Raw genomic sequence first — 17,860 nt, forward strand, 5'->3', positions numbered from 1 at the left:
GAATCCAGGAAATCAAATGTGAGCCAAGTCACAACTTAAGAGCACTGGTTTTTAAAAAAAACACACAACAAGCTGGTAGCTTGAACTTGTAGATTGAGCTAAAATGTACCCACGAGTAGGAGGTTCTAAACAGTGGAGGAGAGGGGATGGGAGGGAGGGTGTTGGATGGAGTTACATCGACTCTACAGCTTAGAAACAGGCCATTCGGCCCAGCTGGTCTATGCTGGCGTTTATGATCCACATGAGCCTCCTCCCACCCCTCTTCATCTAACCCTATCAGCATTCCTTTCTTCCTTGTGTGCTTATCTAGTTTCCCCTTAAATACATCTATGCTATTTGCCTCTACTCCTTGTGGTAGTGTGTTCCACATTCTTACCACTCTTTGGGTAAAGAAGTTTCTTCTGAATTCCCTATTGAATTTATTAGTGACTCTTCCATTTATGACCTTAAGTTTTGGACTCCTCCATAAGTAGAAATATTTTCTCTACGTCTACCCTATTATAACCTTTCATTATCTTAAAGACCTCTATCAGGTCACCCCTCCGCTGTTTTTTTTCTAGAGAGTTACAAAGGAGACGAGTGGGGTGCTGCAAGGATCAGTGTTTGGGCCTCAACTGTTCACAAACTATATCAATGACTTAGATGAGGGCACTGAGTATAATGTATCCAATTTTGCTGATGATACAAAGCTGGGTAGAAAAGTAATCTGTGAGGAGGACACAGAGGCTGCAAATGGATATAGACAGGTTAAGTTAGTGGGCAAGAAGGTGGCAGATGGAGTTATAATGTGGAGAAATGTGAAATTATCCACTTTTTGGTAGGAAGAATAGAAAAGCAGAATATTTTATAAAAGGTGAGCAACTAAGAAATGTTGGTATTCAGAGGGATTTGGGTGTCCTTGTACACGAATCACAGAAAGTTAACATGCAGGTACAGCAAGCAATTAGGAAGGCAAATGGTATGTTAGCCTTTATTGCAAGGGGGTTGGAGTATGAGTAAGGAGGTCTTACTGCAATTATATAGGGCTCTGGTGAGATCACACCATTGTGTACAATTTTGGTCTCCTTACCTAAGGAAGGATATACTTGCCTTTAGAGGGGATGCAACAAAAGTTCACTAGATTGACTCCTGGAATGAGGGTTGTCCTATGAAGAAAGATTGAGTAGAATGGACCTATATTCTCGGGAGTTTAGAAGAATGAGAGTTAATCTCATTGAAATGTATCAAATTCTTAAAGGGCTTGACAGGGTAGATGCTGAGAGGCTCCTGCCTGGAGAGTCTAGAACTAGGGGTCATAGTTTTAAGATAAGAGGTCGGCCATTTAGGACCGCGATGAGGAAAAATTTCTTCACTCAAAGGGTTGACAGTCTTTGGAATTCTCTACCCCAGAGGGCTGTGGATACTCAGTCGTTGAGTATATTCAAGACTGAGATCAATAGATTTTTGGACACTAAGGGAATCAAGGGATATGGGGATCGGCTGGGAAAGTGGAGTTGAGGTGGAAGATCATCAGTGATCTTATTGAATGGCGGAGCAGGCTCGAGGGGCCATGTGGCCTACTCCTGCTCCTAATTCTTATGTTCTTGTGCTCTTAGGAGAGGAGCTGCCAGCCTGGGAGCTATCTTCCTTCACTTTTAATCACACAAGAAGCACGTAACTAACATTGTATTTTTTTCAGCCTTAGTGTGATGTGTTGCTGCCTTCCCTCTGAGCTGCTTGCCCTCTCCCATGTGCTGGATCCTATCTCCTCTCATGTGCTAGCCTTTTCTGTTCTTTCCAACCTGATGCACTTGATCTTCCTGATTAAATTTCTTGTTCTGCTGGATTTTTCCTCTTTAATTTTACCAGCTTGGCCAGTTGGAAAGGCCTGCTTAGTGTTGTGTGTTTTTCAGTGCATTCAGGAATTATCGCACCAGTGTGCGGGAGTGATATTAAGAAGGCCTTTCTAAACTACCAGACCTGTGAAATTCAATTAGGAGAAACTAGCAGCAAATAGAAAATGTCACCAGGGCTCACAGCCATGGTTTGAACACTGCTGTTATGGTGTATCCTTTCACACTTCTGAAACAGTATTCCATGCCTTACAGCTCTTATTTCCACTGTTAAGCTGAACTCGGTATCAGAGTTTAAACCTGTTCTTCCACCACACAAATCTCTAGATTGTATAACCTAATAGCTTGTGGTCTAGTGGTATGCTCTCTGCATTTATTGGCATCACTGTGATGAACAATGTTCAAGCTATTCTTAAACCAGGTGCTTCCATTTTCTGCTACATTCATTTTGGAGATTACAATTGTGCTGGCGTCATCACAAAAGCAAATCCCAGGAGACCCATGATCGGCAAAATCTACTTTAGGTTATCCTGGATGTCCCAGAGCCACTTTCTGCAGGAGGTACAATGAACTGTTGTCATCTCTGTTCTTGGCATGTATAGTTGGATGAGATTGTTGATGCCCAGGTGTTAAAAAGAACTAAAACCTGTGATGCAGCTGCTCGGTATCACCCCACAGGGCTCTGTCGAGAGGGGAATTGAACCTGCATCCCGCAGTGTGGGAGCTGGTTGGGGTTTACCAGTTTGCAGCATAGGTTACAAAAAGGCACATTGCTGTTCCAACAGACATTTGAATGTGCTAATTATCGTGTCCCTCTCCTCTATACCTGACATTTTTTATCTTTCCTTTTCAGATTAATATTAACGCCTTTTTGGGTCTAACCAGACGTTTTAGCCATGGGGCTTGCATTCATAAAATCCATATTTGGCAGAAAGGAAATGCGTATTCTCATGGTGGGTCTAGATGCAGCTGGCAAGACCACCATTTTATACAAACTTAAATTGGGTGAAATTGTAACCACTATTCCCACTATAGGTAAGTGAGTTGCACAAGGTTTGAATATGCCACTTGATTACCTGTGAACTGTGGAAGATTGTGTTATCTAAAATTATTAGATTATGCGTGAGAGCATGTGGGACAGTGGCAGTAAAATCTCCCTAAGCTGCAACCATAGCAACAGAAGCAACTAGGGATAGAAAACTGCAGTGAGAATGTTTATCTTTTAAAAGCTGTGTTTATGACATCTTATCAGAAACTTCTCAAAGCACATTACATCAAAACTACAGCACAGAAACAGGCCTTTTGGACCAACTGGTCTATGCTGGTATTTATGCTCCACATGAGCCTCCTCCATCCCTACTCCATCTAACCCTATCAGGATACCCTTCTATTCCTTTCTCCCTCATGTGATTATCTAGCTTCCCCTTAAATACTTCTATGTTATTTGTCTCAACTACTCCTTGTGATAGCGCGTTCCACATTCTTAGCACTTTTTGGGTAAAGTTGTTTCTCCTGAATTCCCTATTGGATTTATTAGCGACTATTATATATTTATGACCTCTAGTTTTGGGTCCCCACAAGTGGAAACATTTTCTCAATGTCTACTGTATCAAATCATTATCTTAAAGACTTCTGTCCAGTCACCCCTCAGCCTTTTTTTCTAGAGAAAAGAGCCCCAGCCTGTTCAGCCTTTCCTGATAAGGATACCCTCTGTTCTGGTATCATCCTTGTGAATCTTTTTTTGCACCTTCTCCAGTGCTTCTATATTCTTCCTATAATATGGAGACCAGAACTGTGCACAGTGCTCTAAGCAAGGTTATATACAAGTTTAATAAAACTTCTTTGCTTTTCAATTCTATCCCTCTAGAAATGAACCCTAGTGCTTGATTTGACTTTTTAATGGCCTTATTAACCTGCGTTGTTACTTTGTGATTTGTGTATCTGCACCCCTGGATCCCTTTGTTCCTCTATCCCTTTTAGACTTATTATCCAAGCAGTATGTGGCCTCCTTATTCTTCCTACCAAAATGCACCACCTCACACTTACCTATATTAAAATTAATTTGCCAATTACATGCCCATACACTGCTTTGCTCTGAAGTGCAGTGCCTCCAATGGCAATTAAATTTTTCATTCATGTTGACCACAATTACTTATTTTCCATAACTTCCTTGCACCACTAGTTGCAATCTTGGTTGGATAACTTCAGAATAGACTGATCTGGAGTGTATGTTCAGGAATCTCTGAAAAACACGGTGCTCCATTTTCCTACTGATATTCTGCTGTTGGATCACTCCAGGATCTAGTGTGCTGTACACACCATCTTGAACAATAGGCTAATCTGTGGGATACAGTGGGGAAGGGGTTGCCCCCAAGGATGTTAGGGTTTTGCACGGATCAAGAGTCAATCGCTGATGTGCTGATTGGAAGGTACAAGGGCCGCTAGTTTGACGTTCTATAGATTTATTGAGTGATGTCCTGTTTTTCTCCTAGGCTTCAACGTAGAAACTGTGGAATATAGGAACATTAGTTTTACAGTGTGGGACGTGGGTGGACAGGACAAAATCCGCCCACTTTGGCGCCACTACTTTCAGAACACACAAGGTAAGTACAGTTCAACTTTGCTTCGAATCTGTGATGTGCTCGTCTTTGGAAGATCCTAAATGTTGAATGTTCATTAATATTTTCACTTTTCCGTTGTTGACAGGCTAACTTTTTCTTTCAACGTTTGAGACAGGTTTATCTGAGTGTGGTGAAGTCACACTGTCTGAGTGGGAGGATGTGGGCTTTGCGTTCGTGGTTGCTCAGCTCCTGGTATCAACCCGTCCCAATTGAGGCAGGGAAAATTGGAGGGAAGCCACTCCATTGTCAAGAACCGAGTGCTCGATGAGTCACTGAAACGGCTCTATTAGATGAATGGCCACATTTCACCTGCTGTAAGCTCCAGGTGGGCTGCATCACCAGACTAAATTCCACCTTTTATTTTGTTCAGTTTTGGTTGCGATCTAAAACTGAACAGTTGAAGCCTCCCAGCAAGACATAAGCAAATACAGGCCTGGGAGAGTTCACAGCTTACTCCAGCCTGCTTTCAGCAGTGTATTTTTGGTGAATCTTTCTGCTCATATAGTAATGGACATTGATGCTCAGGAGTGGAGCCCCCTCCATTTCAGCTCTCCAGCTTATTCAGCATTAGAATCAATACCCAGATCAATTATAATGAGTTGTGTCCAGGGAAAGACTCCTATGCCATTGCAACACAGTGTGCCTTAAACCATTAGAGACCTTTCACTAGAGAAAGCTGCAGGCACGAGCATCTCCATAGTGTAACCCACCCACAATTTGGTGATCTGGTAAGGTTGACCTACGAAGAGGCCACTGGTTTCAGCTACATGCAGGGATACAGTCCCACTCCTTTTCACTTGGGGTTTCCTCATTACTCAGCGGAGCCCAAGGCATCAGCGGAGACTGCCTCCTGATGCCAAGCGGTCACTCGGGTAAAGAGCCCAGAAAGCAACTGTTGTAGTGGGGAGTTGATGGCATGGAAGAGGAGAGTAGAAAATTTGGAGGAGAGGTGGGGTAGAAACGGCCTTTCCTATTGTCAACGTCTTCTCACTGCTGTGTTCCAGGTTTGATTTTTGTGGTTGACAGTAATGACAGGGAGAGAGTGAATGAAGCTAAAGAAGAGTTGATGAGAATGCTCGCAGAAGATGAGCTTCGAGATGCGGTGTTGTTACTTTTCGCAAATAAACAGGTGAGCACGTAAACTTGGGGATAGGACAGTCAATGCCAACGTCCCCGGTCTCGACCTTCAGGGGAGCACACTCGAACAGAGACCCACCAGCCACAGGTTGAGTCGGCTGTAGTGGAGACCTGCGTCCCCTGACCTTCTGCCAGTGCCCCTGCCCACCGTGCCTATCTGATTCGGGGCGCTTACGTCCTAGTATGCGCACACAGGAGCGCTCCAACAGTGGGTGGATTTTCATGGTGTTTCAAACATTTGCGTGTGCGCCGTTCTGAGGTCATCGTGCCTGTCATGGGTGTCAGTTCGGTTCAGTCTGCATGCTAGATGATATGAACCGTGCCTCCACTTAAATGCAGGTGAGCAGGCATGTGGCTCACTTGCCAACAACCCGGTTTAGTTGCTGGCACTCTCCCATGTGGTGTCTTTTGTCAAACTGTGTGCTCCCCTCCCAATATCACTGTGCGGCACCAAGGGTAGGTGCAGGGCTGGATTTGAATCTGTCGGAGCTCTGTTTCCAATTCTGTATTTCTCTTCTTCCCAGGACCTGCCTAATGCAATGAATGCCGCAGAGATCACAGATAAGCTGGGTCTGCATTCTCTCCGCCAGAGGAACTGGTACATCCAGGCAACCTGTGCAACCAGCGGTGACGGCCTGTACGAAGGACTGGACTGGCTGTCCAACCAGTTCAAAAACACCAAATAACTCTTTCTTCCTTCCTACCACCCCTCCTGCCCGTCCCTTCTTCCTGCTTTATTATGTAGTGTGGCAAACTGCTACTTGTGGTATTGGGTGCCAGGAACCTGCTTCATTACATCCGATCACTAGAACTATAAATAACACTGCTGTATGGGTGAGAAGTACAGACTTGAAAGTAAATATGAGGTTTCTTATTTAAAATGTGTATATATCGACCCTTTTTGTAACGAAGCAGTTTCCTGCTACTCCTATGCAATATTTACCCCCATGGTTGTTCTTTGTTTTCCCTTCTTTTGAAGGTTTAAATTGACTTGTAAGTATTTAGTGTATGAAAGGGTTACACAAACAGCCCTTAGAAATGGGAGCTGTTTGTGCACACTCCCAGCTGTACTGAAATCTCGTAGCAGATTTGGCTTGCTAGCTCTGGAACTAGGCTTTTCTGGGATGTGGGGCTTGTCTTTTTGATGGAGGGAATCCTGCATCTGACCACCTTGATTTTTCAGCTTGTGTTTTCTTCGTTGCCCAAAGCTGGGATTTCAGGAGTGAAGGACTACTTGTGTTTATTTTTTAAACTTCTAACACACACTCTTTGAAGTGATCTCTGGGTTTGGATTCTCTCGCACTGACCGAGACGGTCTCTGTTAAAGCTTGCTCCAATATCCCTTTCTTAGACCTATGCAGGCTAGATTTGAAGTACAGTGGAATAAAATATATTGTAACCCACTTTTTTTCTGCCTTCTGAATAATTTAAAGTCCAACTCTTCAACGGCTTAATTTAAAATCTGATCTGATAGTGGTTAAATGATTTTATAGTGAAGAGCTTGGAGGTTTTTGTTTTTATGAACTAGGGGCCACAATGTTAAACTTAGCTTTACGATATCATGAATTGCGTCAGGGAAGAGCAAGGGAGAAAGAAGGGAAGAGAAAGTTAGTAACCATAGCAGCAAGTCTTGAACTGTTAACTGAAGCGAAAGTTGTGAGTAGCCAGGAATGCTAGCTTTATCTAATTTATATCGCCTGTTCGAGTCTTGTGCCGACTCTTCCTTTCTCCCCCACAGCTCAACCCACACCAACACAGTAAGCTGACCACAGCATGCAGGCACTGTTGGGTCAGATGGAAAAGGAGCTCTATTTTGGCTTTTGTTAGCTAGTCCCTTGGCTAATGTATGGCAGGTAGCAATGTCCAATGAATGCACCCAAGTCCCCTCCCCTCCCCCTCTTTGTTTTTCCCAATGTGTTGAAATTATATGTATGAGTCATTCCATTTTTGGTGTTGCGCAGGACATCATATTTCCATCAATTCCTATTCCCCCTTTCCCCTTCCCCCACACCATCCTCCAACTATCTGTGTGGAACTCAAAGCAAGACCCATCCATCTGATACATGAATACTGCAAGGACCTGGTTTGCCAGCAGAAAGGTGCTTTCTTTTCTTTACCTTGGTTGAGGCTGAGAAACTATTTGGACAGTAAATACCTGGGTCTGATCAGGATGGGTTATTGGTGTGAACTTAATTGTTTCATTACACTAATTAAATGTTTTGTATACTTGTTTCAATTTTCATTTTGACAAACAAGCACTGTAATTAAAGCTGTTAAGAATAAAATCTAAGATTCCTGAACTTGACTTTTGGTTCCATCCATTTTGCCCTTGCCTCACTGTAATTTTTTTTAAAAATACAATCAGACACTCGAGCTTTCAAATAATTTTCCACTTCAGTTTGGTGCTACACATACATGATCGGTAAAGTGGTGTGACATGGCAAATCTCAATTTCACATGTGGTAAGATTCACCATGCACACTGCTATTTAAGTAAAGGGCCCAGGAGGCACACCAGTGCTGGTATCCAAGCAATAATAAATAACCATCCTATCGAGCACTCTGGGACAAAGATATTCAGGGTCAAACTGTCTTTTAAGAGGAGACCGGCTTGGAAAATCCTGTCTCGGCTGCTGCTCAGACACAACAGGCAGGATAAGTGAAAATTGTGGACACAGCCACCTTGCAGCACTACCTCCACCTTTTCTTTATAGAGCGCTCAGTTCTCCAGTAGCAAGGGGGGAGAAAAAAATAGCCCATACAAGGAACAGTTCAGTGTTTTATTTAATGTGAACATTCAGTAAAATAAAGTAAATGGAAATATTTACACCTCTAGATTATGGAAACTGCCCATACACCCACTAGGACAGACTAATGTTGCAGTTAATTGCTATCTTGGCAGTCCAACAAGACAAAGGAAGAACTGTCAGCTTCAGAGGCAGACACCTGGTATCCCACTAACCTGCAGCCTCAAGCACTGAGCAGCAGCACCAACCAATGTAGATTTATGCTACTGTAGATTCTTAACAGTTCAAGTGAATATTGCATTAAAAAAAATTCACACCTACTCTTGCAGGTTAATCTTGATTAATTTTTAAAAATTCAAAACAGAAGTCCGATTCAAACAAACTTCATTTGTACAGATCAATACTCAATGGCTGGGATGGTAAGTCCACTGTTCTATCTCTTCCACCTCACAATGGATAAGTACTCTGTGCCATTGAGTTTAACCACTTGAGTCACTGTCATGTTGCTGCTGTGAGCCATGTGCTGATTTTGAGCTGGTTCTCTGCCTGTTGCCTGCCGAATGTTGCCCCTTACAGCTAAGACTCCTACCCCTGGGCAGTGACTGTGGGTGAGGGGAGGCTCCACTGCCCTCAGAAGAATCAGTGTCGTGCCGTCGTCTACTGCGCTGCTCGTGCACTTCGTGCTCAGATGGTGAATGGTGCCTTCTGGGAAATTGGGGGGGGGGGGGAAAGAAGAGGTGTTAGACATTTAAACCATGGCCCCATCAAACAGCACAGGGTTAGATACAGATTAAAGCTCCCACTACGCTGTCCGAACAATGAGCCTCAGACATGAGCTCCGTTGCTCTAGTGTGATATTTCCCATTTTCCAGACCAGCCCTCAGGCCTCTGACAGATTGCCAAATTATGGGTGTTTTTAGTGGTGTGGACCCATGTCCTTTGCAGCCAGGTTAAAATGAGAACTATATCTGCTGGGGAACTGCCAGCTGGTGATGACACTGCAAATCTCTTTTCTGTTATTGAGAAAAAGCCACTGGATACAGGATGGTCAAGCTTGGTAGGCAGCCCTAATGTGCAGCAACGAGACTAACAGTTGGGCTATTTTATCCAAATCTACTTGATCAGCAGACATTTGTCCATATGTCTGCTGCTCAGTAACAACCTAGATGTCCTAGGCCTGACAAACCTGGCACTGTCCCATCTGGCTTTACCTTCCACCATGTTCCCTGCACAAATAGTCACAGTGAGCATAGCACTTATCTCTAGCTCCTAGCCCACCCTCTCCCTTCACTCCTTGGACCTCTCCTCTACTAACCTCTCACCAAAATTTCCTCCCTCCTGTCCAAGCTCAGCACCTGCACTGAGTGACACTTGCCACTGATTCTATCCCTTTTCCCCAGCCACTGTTCGCAACCTCGGGCTCCCTGTTCAATCCCGAGCTGAGCTTCCAAACCCATATGCTCTCCATCACAAAGTCCACTTACTTCCACCGCTAAGATTGCCCACGTCATCCCTTTATCCATACCTCATCACCTCCAGACACGCTTACCCCAACGCTCTCCTGGCTGGCCTCCTGTTCTCCACCCTCTAAACTCCAACTTGTCCAAAACTCTTGTGCTGTTCCACACCATGTCTGACTCTCCCCTCACTGATCCTGCCAAGGAATCTAATTTAAATCCCTATTACATATAAATCCCTCTACGGCTTATTCCCCCCATCCTTACATCTACAATGTCCTCCAGTCCTACATCCTCCCCTGACCATTCCTCTGACTAAGCCTTTGTCCATCCTCCCCCTATGCCCTACAATTGGCCTTCAGCCACCTGGGTCCTAGTCTCTAGAATTCTCCAAATCGCTCTTAAAAACCTCCTCAAAAAAACATCTTAACTAAGCTTTCGGTTCCCTCTCCCCTCTCACTCGGCATCCATTTTCTGTGAAGTTCTTTGAATTAAAGGCCCTGTCGATGCAATTTATTGTTTCTTTCGAAGCTCCTTTTCCTGTGGGTGGTAGAAGGTGCTTTTTTTAAAAAAACATCAAACCAATCCGTTCACTCCCAATTATGAGGCACAGGGTCACCCCTTCCCCCACCCCTCGTCCGTCATCTACCTGTCTCGAGGGTTTGACTCAGACAGTGACGATTTTGCTCTGTTCTTGTGCTGCTTGTTCTTTTTTTCCTTTTTCTTTTTCTTTTTTTCTTTCTTGTGTCGCTTTCGGCCTTCAAACCTAGAGTGTGGGATACAGACTACTGTGAAATTGAGCCATCCAGACCCTATATGTTTATCCATAATCCAATCAGACACCGGCCTAGAAAACATTGCCACCTAATCACAACCCCATTGCACCTTTAAGATGTGTAACTGCCCAACCAACCGTATTTTCAAATGCCTTCTCGGAAGCACCCCTATCACAGTGCGTCATGCTTTCAGTAGTGCTGTGTGAAAGAACTTGCACTTATATAGCCTTTCTTGACCTCAGGATGCCGTAAAGTGCTTCACAGCCAATTAAATACTTTTGAAGTGCAGTCACTGTTGTAATTTGCACAGCAGACAATTTGCACACAGCAATGTCCCTCAAATATTGGCCAGAACTCCCCTGCTCTTCGAACGGGGCCAGCAGATCTTTTACATTCACCTGAGGGTAGATGGGGCTTTGGTTCAACATCTCATTCGAAAGACAGTGCAGCACTCCCTCACTACTTCACTGAAGTGGGACTTGAACCCACAACCTTCTGACTCCACAGCAAGAATGCTACCACTGAGCAAAGGCCAACACTTAGCCTGAGGTGACCAGCAGGCAACAGATCCTGATTGGCTGCATCCACTAAGATGCCATGAATCATATCTACAGACAGTATCACACGTGCCTGGCAATGATCACAGGGTTCGAGTCAGCAGACACACAGCTGTCATGTTGCCCATGGAGCGTATGGCTGGAACATGCAGTGTCTGTAATGGTTGGCTGCAGCCTGAAGCTTGGCTCCGTCTCCTTCCAGGCATATCGCAACGCTGAGGTTGGGCTGCTGTTATGTCGCTGCAGACTCATAACCTGTACTTTCATTTTTGCCTGTCTTTTCTCCATCCCCTGCCCTTTCAGCGGGCTGCTAATAAGCTGAGTGACTTCTGAGTCTTTTTAAAAAAAAAGCTTAGAGATTTTTCCCCCAAACCAAACAGTCCCCTTTAATTGCCTTTTCCATTCCTACCACTAGAGGGCTCCCTGCAACCGTCCAAATGAAACTATGCAAATGAGCTGAAAACAGGGTGCAAACAGCCCACTTTCATTAGAGCCGTTCAGGTTTAAACCATACCACCAGTACAACATAGGAACAGGAGTAGGCGATTCAGCCCCTTGAATTGATCTATTCAATTAGATCGTGGCTGATCTGTATCTCAACTCCATTTAACCACCTTTGATCTATATCCTTTCACACCCTTACCTAACAAAAATCTATCTATCTCAGTCTTGAAAGCTCAATTGTCCCAGTATCCACAGCCTTTTGTGGGGAGAGTGTTCCAAATTTCCACAACACTTTGTGAAAAATTGCTTCCTCATTTCACTCCTGAACAGCCTGCCTTTAATTTAAAGATTATGCCCCTTGTTCTGGATTCCCCCACCACAGGAATCCTTTTATAATTTTAAACACCTCAATTAGATCATCCCTTCAACCTTCTAAACTCAAGGGAATACAAGCCCAGTTTATGCAACCCATCCTCACAATTTAACCCTTGAAGCCCCGGTATCGTGCTAGAGAATCTGCAGTGCACCCCCACCAAGACCGCTACATCCTTACTGAGAAGCGGTGCCCAGAGCTGAACTCAGTACTCCAGATGGTGTCTGATTATCATTCTGTACAACTGAAGCATAACTTCCTCCCCTTTGTATTCCAGCCACCCTTGAGATAAAGGCCAACATTCCATTAGCCTTTTTCATAACACGACAGTCAGCGACTTCAGGAGAGGGGTCAAGGAAAGGAGAGAAATGGCCAGGGTGGGGAACGACACAGCGGCCGTGATCACTGGTCTGCTGTCAGCAGTCCCTGGTCTCTCACCTCAGGGTTTCGGGCTCTCGGCTCTCTCCCTCTGGTTTCCGCTTCCGGCTCCACGACTCCCCAATGTCATCTGCTTTGTGGTGCTGTAACGAGAGAGAAAGGAACGTGGATACCCGAGAAAAATAGAAACCCGAGAATGCTGGAAATACACAGCACATCTGTCGACATTTGTACAGATAATAAGGCAGGTTGAACGTCTGGGGCCGTGGTCCTCTATTGGAATTCTGCTAAAACCAATTCTCTTCCTGGTGCTGGCAGTGCATTTCCAGCACTCTCCTCTCATTTTTGATTGGTTTAACAGCAATGTACATTCCGTTATGTCAGTAACATTGCTAAAATGTGTCCGAAAGGTGAACAGTGCAATTTATTCCAGGGCTCCCATCTTGCAGGAATTCCCAGTTTCCGGCAAAGTGAGCTTCTGTAGGCCTGTGATTTTCAAACGTTCTGTGGGGGGGGACCCCCTTTGACAATATCAGCGCAACCACCTCCCCCCACCCCCCCCCCCCCACCACCCCAGGAACCACTGAAAATACTGCAACACTCCTGGGGACCCCCTGAAAATATCAGCACACACCTGTGAAAAGTGTGTAAATAGTGTCGGCCCGCTGCCTAGGAGCCGTTGCCGGCATCGGCATGCTCTCTGAGACGGGATGGCAGCTGGCGGGGACAATTGGGCGCGTGGGTAACCTGCCCAATAAAATCTGTCCGTTCCCCACGTGATCGTGGGTAAATTGGAGCCACTTACCGTGGCTTCCGGGTTTGGTGTCAGTAACCTGCGCAGTGGGCGGAGTGTGCACCCGCATCACAGGCTGTCAGCTGGGGGAGCTCTATTTAAGTGAGCAATCCTCCAATGGCTCCTGCTGGAGGAAACACCCAAATAGCACAATGGAGCAGCCCAGGGGAAAGGTTGCTCCTAGATGCAGTGATGCCTCATTTCAGGTGCTACTGGATGGGGTGGAGGAGGAGGAGGAGGGATGTGTTCCCAATCCTCAGGCTTACTACTCTTCTTGGCAACACTATAAGCCTTTTTTAATCTAATACTATCTTTAACTTCTTTAGTTAACCACGGATGAATCACTTTTCCCGTGGGGTTTTTATTCCTCAAAGGAATGTATATTCGTTAAGAATTGTGAAATATTTCTTTAAATGTTCACCATTGCTTATCTACTGTCATATCTTTTAATCTAATTTCCCAATCAACTTTAGCCAACTCGCCTCTCATACCTATGTAATTGGCTTTGTTTAAGTCTAAGACACTAATTTCTGACTTAAGCACATCACTCTTAAACTCAATATGAAATTCCATCACATTATGATCACTCTTACTGTGGCTTCCGGGTTTGGTGTCAGTAACCTGCGCAGTGGGCGGAGTGTGCACCCGCATCACAGGCTGTCAGCTGGGGGAGCTCTATTTAAGTGAGCAAGCCAATGGTAGGGCGTTGGGGAGAGTTATAGAACAAAGAGATCTAGGAGTACAGGTTCATAGCTCCTTGAAAGTGGAGTCACAGGTGGATAGGGTGGTGAAGAAGGCATTCGGCATGCTTGGTTTCATTGGTCAGAACATTGAATGCAGGAGTTGGGATGTCTTGTTGAAGTTGTACAGGGCATTGGTGAGGCCACACTTGGAATACTGTGTACAGTTCTGGTCACCCTATTATAGAAAGGATATTATTAAACTAGAAAGAGTGCAGAAAAGATTTACTAGGATGCTACCGGGACTTGATGGTTTGACTTATAGGGAGAGGTTAGACAGACTGGGACTTTTTTCCCTGGAGAGTAGGAGGTTTAGGGGTGATCTTATAGAAGTCTATAAAATAATGAGGGGCATAGATAAGGTAGATAGTCAAAATCTTTTCCCAAAGGTAGGGGAGTCTATAACAAGGGGGCATAGATTTAAGGTGAGAGGGGAGAGATACAAAAGGGTCCAGAGGGGCAGTTTTTCACTCAAAGGGTGGTGAGTGTCTGGAACGAGCTGCCAGAGGCAGTAGTAGAGGCGGGTACAATTTTGTCTTTTAAAAAGCATTTGGACAGTTACATGGGTAAGATGGGTATAGAGGGATATGGGCCAAGTGCAGGCAATTGGGACTAGCTTAGTGGTATAAACTGGGCGACATGGACATGTTGGGCCGAAGGGCCTGTTTCCATGTTGTAACTTCTATGATTCTATGATTCTTCCTCAGAGGATCCCTTACTATGAAATTACTAATAACCCTGTCTCACTACACAAGACAAGATCTAAAATGGCATGTTCCCTGGTTGGTTCCACGAATTATTGTTCTAGAAAACTGTCTCGAATGCATTTCATGAACTCGTCCTCCAAACTTGTTTTTTTTATTCGTTCATGGGATGTGGGCGTCACTGGCGAGGCCAGCATTTATTGCACATCCCTAATTGCCCTTGAGAAGGTGGTGGTGAGCCGCCGACTTGAACTACTGCAGTCCGTGTGGTGAAGGTTCTCCCACAGTGCTGTTAGGAAGGGAGTTCCAGGATTTTGACCCAGTGACGATGAAGGAACGGCAATATATTTCCAAGTCGGGATGGTGTGAGACTTGGAGGGGAACGTGCAGGTGGTGTTGTTCCCACGTACCTGCTGCCCTTGTCCTTCTAGGTGGTAGAGGTCGCGGGTTTGGGAGGTGCTGTCGAAGAAGCCTTGGCGAGTTGCCACAGTGCATCCTGTGAATGGTACACGCTGCAGCCACAGTGCGCCAGTGGTGAAGGGAGTGAATGTTTAGGGTGGTGGATGGGGTGCCAATCAAGCGGGCTGCTTTGTCCTGGATGGTGTCGAGCTTCTTGAGTGTTGTTGGAGCTGCACTCATCCAAGCAAGTGGAGAGTATTCCATCACACTCCTGACTTGTGCCTTGTGGATGGTGGAAAGGCTTTGGGGAGTCAGGAGGTGAGTCACTCGCCGCAGAATACTCAGCCTCTGACCTGCTCTTGTAGCCACAGTATTTATGTGGCAGGGCCAGATAAGTTTCTGGTCAATGGTGACCCACAATGGTGATTGTGTGGGATTCAGCGATGGTAATGCCGTTGAATGTAATAGAAACATAGAAAATAGGAGCAAAAGTAGGCCATTCAGCCCTTCGGGCCTGCGCAGCCATTCAAAATGATCATGGCTGATCATCTAACTCAGTCCCCTCTTCCCGCTTTTTCCCCGTATCCCTTGATCCCTTTAGCATTAAGAAATATATCTATCTCCTTCTTGAATACACCGAATGACTTGGCCTCCACTGCCTTCTGTGGTAGAGAATTCCACAGGTTCACCACCCTCTGAGTGAAGAAATTTCTCCTCATCTCGGTTCTAAAACGCATACCCTGTATCCTGAGACTGTGACCCCTGGTTCTGGACTCTCCAGCCATCGGGAACATCCTCCCTGCATCTAGGAACAGAGGAACAGGAGGAGACCATTCAGCCCCTCGTGCCTGCTCCGCCATTTGATAAGATCATGGCTGATCTGTGCTCTAACTCCATATACCTGCCTTTGGCCCATATCCCTTAATACCTTTGGTTGCCAAAAAGCTATCTATCTCAGATTTAAATTTAGCAATTGAGCGAGTATCAATTGCCGTTTGCGGAAGAGAGTTCCAAACTTCTACAACGCTTTGTGCGTAGAAATGTTTTCTAATCTCGCTCCTGAAAGGTCTGGCTCTAATTTTTAGACTGTGCCCCCTACTCCTAAAATCCCCAACCAGCGGAAATAGTTTCTCTCTATCCACCCTATCTGTTCCCCTTAATATCTTATAAACTTCGATCACATCACCCCTTAACCTTCGAAACTCCAGAGAATACAACCCCAATGTGTGTAATCTCTCCTCGTAACTTAACCCTTGAAGTCCGGGTATCATTCTAGTAAACCTACGCTGCACTCCCTCCAAGGCCAATATGTCCTTCCGAAGGTGCGGTGCCCAGAACTGCTCACAGTACTCCAGCTGCGGTCTAACCAGGGTTTTGTATAGCTGCAGCATAACTTCTTACCCCTTGTACTCTAGTCATCTGGATATAAAGGCCAACATTCCATTTGCCTTCTTGATTATTTTCTGCACCTGTTCATGACACTTCAATGATCTATGTACCTGAATGTATCTAGTCTGATTAGTCCTGTTAGAATTTTATATGTTTCGATGAGATCACCTCTCATTCTTCCAAACTCTAGTGAATATAGGCCTAGTCGACCCAATCTCTCCTCATAAGTCAGTCCTGCCATCCCAGGAATCAGTCTGTAAACCTTTGTTGCACTCCCTCCTTGGCAAGCACATCCTTCCTCAGATAAGGACACCAAAACTGCATACAATACTCCAGATGTGGTCTCACCAAGGCCCTGTATAACTGCAGTAAGACATCCCTGCTCCTGTACTCAAATCCTCTTGCAATGAAGGCCAACATACCATTCGCCTTCCTAACTGCTTGCTGCACCTGAATGCTCGCTTTCAGCGACTGGTGTACAAGGACACCCAGGTCTCGTTGCACCTCTCCGTTTCCCAATCTATCACCATTCAGATAATAATCTGCCTTTCTGTTTTTACAACCAAAGTGGATAACCTCACATTTATCCAAGTTATACTGTATCTGCCATGTTCTTGCCCACTCACCCAACTTGTCTAAATCACATTGGAGCCTCTTTGCATCCTCCTCACAGCTCACATTCCACCCCAGCTTTGTGTCGTCTGCAAACTTGGAAATGTTACATTTAGTTCCCTCATCCAAATCATTGATATATATTGTGAATAGCTGGGGCCCAAGCACTGATCCCTGCGGTACCCCACTAGTCGCTGCCTGCCACCCGTTTATTCCTACTCTCGCATTCCTGTCTGCCAACCAATTCTCAATCCATGCCAGTATATTCCCCCTAATCCCATGTGCTTTAATTTTGCACACTAACCTCTTGTGTGGGTCCTTATCAAAAGCCCTCTGAAAATCCAAATACACCACATCCACTGGTTCTCCCCTATCCATTCTACTAGTTACCTCCTCAAAAAACTCCAGTAGATTTGTTAAGCATGATTTCCCTTTCATAAACCCATGCTGACTTTGTCCAATCCTGTTAATGCCTTCCAAGTGTTCTGTTATCACATCCTTTATAATAGACTCTAGCATTTTCCCCACTACTGATGTTAGGCTAACTGGTCTGTAATTCCCTGTTTTTTCTCTCCCTCCTTTTTTAAATAGTGGGGTTACATTTGCCACCCTCCAATCTGTAGGAACTGTTCCAGAGTCTATAGAATTTTGGAAGATGATTACCAATGCATCCACTATTTCCAGGGCCACTTCCTTTAGTACTCTGGGATGTAGATTATCAGGCCCTGGGGATTTGTCAGCCTTTAGCCCCATTAAAAATCCCTAGCACTATTTTTTTACTAATACTGGTTTCCTTCAGTTCCTCCCTCTCACTGGACCTTTGGTTCCCACATTTCTGGGAGGTTATTTGTGTCCTCCTTTGTGAAGACAGAACCAAAATACATGTTTAATTGTTCTGCCAT

The 17,860-nt window shown here is 45.0% G+C and overlaps 2 protein-coding genes across 4 annotated transcripts in view; one reads left to right on the forward strand and one right to left on the reverse strand.

Moving 5' to 3' along the window:
• Nucleotides 1–7,890, forward strand: part of arf1 (ADP-ribosylation factor 1) — a 32,738-nt gene extending 24,848 nt beyond the window's left edge. For both annotated transcript variants that reach the window (XM_067978818.1, XM_067978817.1), the window contains exons 2-5: nucleotides 2,686–2,867; nucleotides 4,325–4,435; nucleotides 5,458–5,582; nucleotides 6,115–7,890. In XM_067978818.1, coding sequence (XP_067834919.1) covers nucleotides 2,729–2,867; nucleotides 4,325–4,435; nucleotides 5,458–5,582; nucleotides 6,115–6,276 — 537 coding nt within the window. In that variant the 5' untranslated portion in view covers nucleotides 2,686–2,728 and the 3' untranslated portion in view covers nucleotides 6,277–7,890. The remainder of the gene's footprint in view (nucleotides 1–2,685; nucleotides 2,868–4,324; nucleotides 4,436–5,457; nucleotides 5,583–6,114) is intronic.
• A 465-nt stretch (nucleotides 7,891–8,355) lies between these two features.
• The window catches only part of c3h1orf35 (chromosome 3 C1orf35 homolog), a 33,282-nt gene continuing 23,777 nt past the window's right edge, over nucleotides 8,356–17,860 (reverse strand). The window contains exons 6-8 of one of the 2 annotated variants that reach the window (XM_067978831.1): nucleotides 12,382–12,464; nucleotides 10,443–10,559; nucleotides 8,356–9,038 (exon numbers count right to left, since the gene is read on the reverse strand). In XM_067978831.1, the coding sequence (XP_067834932.1) occupies nucleotides 8,816–9,038; nucleotides 10,443–10,559; nucleotides 12,382–12,464 (423 nt within the window). In that variant the 3' untranslated portion in view covers nucleotides 8,356–8,815. Of the gene's footprint in view, nucleotides 9,042–10,442; nucleotides 10,560–12,381; nucleotides 12,465–17,860 lie in introns of both variants that reach the window. The other variant, XM_067978830.1, reaches the window with a different exon arrangement.

This window comes from Heptranchias perlo, chromosome 3, assembly GCF_035084215.1.
Source record: "Heptranchias perlo isolate sHepPer1 chromosome 3, sHepPer1.hap1, whole genome shotgun sequence".
Lineage (NCBI taxonomy): Eukaryota > Metazoa > Chordata > Chondrichthyes > Hexanchiformes > Hexanchidae > Heptranchias > Heptranchias perlo.